The 3,283-nt window shown below is 40.5% G+C and overlaps 1 protein-coding gene across 1 annotated transcript; it reads left to right on the top strand.

Annotated features, from left to right (window-relative positions):
* The first annotated feature begins 784 nt into the window (after positions 1–784).
* Positions 785–1,651, top strand: LOC115482965. The gene is made up of 3 exons (XM_030223484.1): positions 785–992; positions 1,047–1,436; positions 1,497–1,651. The coding sequence occupies exons 1-3, from the start codon at positions 921–923 to the stop codon at positions 1,515–1,517; spliced, it is 483 nt and encodes a 160-aa protein (XP_030079344.1). The 5' UTR covers positions 785–920; the 3' UTR covers positions 1,518–1,651.
* The last annotated feature ends 1,632 nt before the right edge of the window (positions 1,652–3,283 follow it).

Raw genomic sequence — 3,283 nt, 5'->3', positions numbered from 1 at the left:
TTTTAACTGTAAGCAGCTATAAAAACAGCAGCTACAGCAGCAAGTAAAACAACAACAAACAGCAATCCCACCAGCACAAGCACTAACAATAACAATAACTGGCACGCTGTTGCTATATTATTTTTTGTTTGTTGCTTTGTTGTTCTTGTTGCTATTGTTGCTATTGTTGCTCATTTGTTGCTGTTGTCTTTAGCTGCTTGGTTGTGGTTTATTTTGCAGTTGTTGTTGATTTACTGCCGCTGCCGCTGCTACAACTAGCTGCCATTGCTGCCACTGCTGCTGCTGCTTTTTGAAATTTAAAACTTTCATTTTTAATGGAATTTCCTTGTCAAAGACACAGTGGCGATTCCCTCGATGGGGCATCAACACTGCATGTTCTCTGATAATCCACCAATGTTTTTTTTTCATTCATTTTATTTACATTTGAACATATATGCAACTATTTGGCCATGGCTGCGTCAGCTGCAGACGGCGATGGTTGATCGAGCACCTGTAGGCATTCAGCTAGCTCAGCAGCGGGAGTCAAATCGAAATGTTTAAGGCTGAAACTTATAGTTCAAATAGTTAAATGTATATAATTTAAGACTTGGGTCATGTAATTAACAGGAAGCCAAGTGACAGCCTCCTGCAAAGGCTGAACGTTTTTGAGACTGTGGCAGATCAGTATCTGCCTACACGCGCTCAGCCAAGTCGCAGCCTATTCAAAATTCGTGTCCAAAATTCCGAGTCCAAAAAGTGGATCTTAGTTGCCTCAGGCCGGTCTGTCAAATAATTGCAGCTTCCTCTCAAATGTGACAAAGGAGTTCAGTTCCCAAATTTTTTAGTCATTCATAAAACATAATTTTTAATATTTAAGTCAAATAACATTCTTGGTACGATCAAGTTGTAAATTTTAAGCATACGTTTGAATTTTGTATTTCATGATGACAATGCACAAAAAGGCTGGTCCTTGCAAAGGGCTTAGGCGCAAGACAGGGATGTCGGATACTGCGGTAAGTGTTTCGATTCGCTTTGCTGTGCTGGAACTTCGATGGCTCGTTTTACAGAAAAAATACATTGCTGGTATAAAGGGCAAATGCATTGGGATAATGGTGGATGGTAATGCCAGAGGCAACACCAAGTATAATTTGCATAAGTTGGCGCAAATGTGTGGTCGAAAGCTTAGACCTGTAGCGAATCCAACGACAAAGCCAAAATCCATATCTTTCAAAGCAAAACCCTGCGCTAAAGGAATGACCAACGGCGTAAGTCGTAAACGCAAGGTTAGAAAACAAAAACTCTCAAAACATAGACAGCAAGCACCCAACTCTTATATCAAATTCTTGCGAGAGTATAAAACGCGAAATGGAATGATTCCTGAGCAGGAGCTCGTAAAGAGGGCCGCGCTCGCCTGGTGCCTCATGTCCGAGAAGATGAAGCGAAAATATCGTGCACAGGTGAGTTGCTGCAATTTACCTAAGACATATTTTCACTGCAACTCTCTAACTTTGCACCAGGCCAGGCAGAAGAAAACTTAGAAAGTCACAAAATTTATGATGCTTCGATCACAAGCAAACAATCGACGAACTGCGAAAGTCACGAAATGGATAACGCTACGATCATAAGCAAACTGTAAATATACCTTATTTAAAATAATTTAATCGGTTACTTGCAAAACGTACAAATAAATATTAAAAATGTGTGGCGCCCTGTTTTCTTTTAGGCAGTTTTTACAGGGTATTGGATCATTCCAACTGATTACAAATTTGCTTGCATCAAGTGAGTTTTTTTTAGTTACACTAGTTTAAATCAAAAACAAAAACAAGAAAGCTCTAGTCGGGGTGCCCGACTAAGAGATCATTTTGTAATACATATGTGTAAATATATTATTTAGCTAACATTTTGCTATGGTATTGTTATTTAATTTAATATATTTATATTTTTATACTCTTGTTTTTTTTTTAACTTAAATATAAAAATATTTAAATAAAAAATATATTTATAAGAGAAGAGATTATCTGCTCTTCAAACTCTAAACACACTTCGTAAATAACTTAACTATATCACAAAATATCAATCGCGATCAGTCGTTCGACCTGTAAAGACGTGAATTCGAACAGCCTTCGCTTAAGCTCTACTGCTGCAGAGTTCTAAAAATAGAACTTTGCGGTGCATTCTTCAACGCAACAGCAACAAAAACCGCACACGCAGCGTTTTCTTATCGCTTGCTTCCGCGTAACTCAATTGCTTTAATTGCAATTTACGAAATTTCGTCGCTTGGCGCGAGTGCGCCTGCACTCAAAAGCACAATCCGCGATGACATCTAATGTCAATAACCTCGCTACAGCTGTAAAGGTAAATGCAGAAATGCAAGCCCAGCTTAACGTTGTGATGGCAAATAGGCAAGCCTCCATCATGCCAATAAACTCAAAAATAGATATCGCCTCCGTGCAAGGCATCACTAACAACAAAAACACGAAACGTAAACAGCCAAATTCACCAAAAACCATCAAGAAAAGGCTCATCTTCGACGAACCAAGCACCAGCAATGCAGCATTAATATCAGAAAATCGATTTTCACTGCTCGTAGAAGAAGATGAAGACTACAGCGAATCACCTGTAGCTCCAGAAGCCCCAGTATTGACCGACCAGCAAACTACACCGAAACCTCGTCCGCCCCCCATATGGTGTCCAAACATCAAGTCTGTGGCCCTACTTCAACAGATAATAGATAAAGTAATTGATGCTAAATCATACGTAATTAAGCCAAAGAAGAATAACATAGGTGTATTAACCCAATGCAGTGAGGACTATCGCAGAGTTATAGACCACTTTACTAAGCTGGAATTGGAGTTCCACTGCTACCAGCTTAAGGAGGACAAACCATATAGAGTCGTGTTCAAAGGGCTTCACTCCAGCACTGATACAACACTAATTAAAAAGGAATTGGAAACCAAAGGCCACACAATTACAAATGTGCACAACCCACTGAGCCGTATGGACAAAACACCGCTAAATATATTTTTTGTTGACGTGGCTCAGGCCCCCAACAACAAAGAAATTTTGGACATTCGAGTTGTCTGCAGGCAACGCTGCACAGTGGAACTGCCAAGAAGATACAACGACCTGACACAATGCCATCGCTGTCAAGAATTTGGACACACACAACGCTACTGCCACAAAGCTCCCAGATGTGTGCGTTGCGCCGGGAAACACGCATCCAAAGACTGCACCCGCGAAAAGGACCAGGCACCAACTTGTGTGCACTGTGAGTTACAGCACCCAGCCAACTATAAGGGCTGCC

The sequence above is a fragment of the Drosophila hydei genome, unplaced genomic scaffold, assembly GCF_003285905.1.
Source record: "Drosophila hydei strain 15085-1641.00,03,60 unplaced genomic scaffold, DhydRS2 tig00000225-arrow-arrow-pilon, whole genome shotgun sequence".
Taxonomy (NCBI): Eukaryota; Metazoa; Arthropoda; class Insecta; order Diptera; family Drosophilidae; genus Drosophila; species Drosophila hydei.
The sequence above is the reverse complement of the archived record's forward strand: the minus strand, read 5'-3'. Positions and strand labels throughout refer to the sequence as shown.

Coding starts and splice junctions, on each gene's coding strand:
- LOC115482965 (XM_030223484.1), top strand. CDS start 921: ATGATGACAATGCACAAAAAGGCTGGTCCTTGCAAAGGGCTTAGGCGC. Junction 993..1,046: donor CAGGGATGTCGGATACTGCG/GTAAGTGTTTCG, acceptor CTCGTTTTACAG/AAAAAATACATTGCTGGTAT. Junction 1,437..1,496: donor AGCGAAAATATCGTGCACAG/GTGAGTTGCTGC, acceptor ACTTTGCACCAG/GCCAGGCAGAAGAAAACTTA.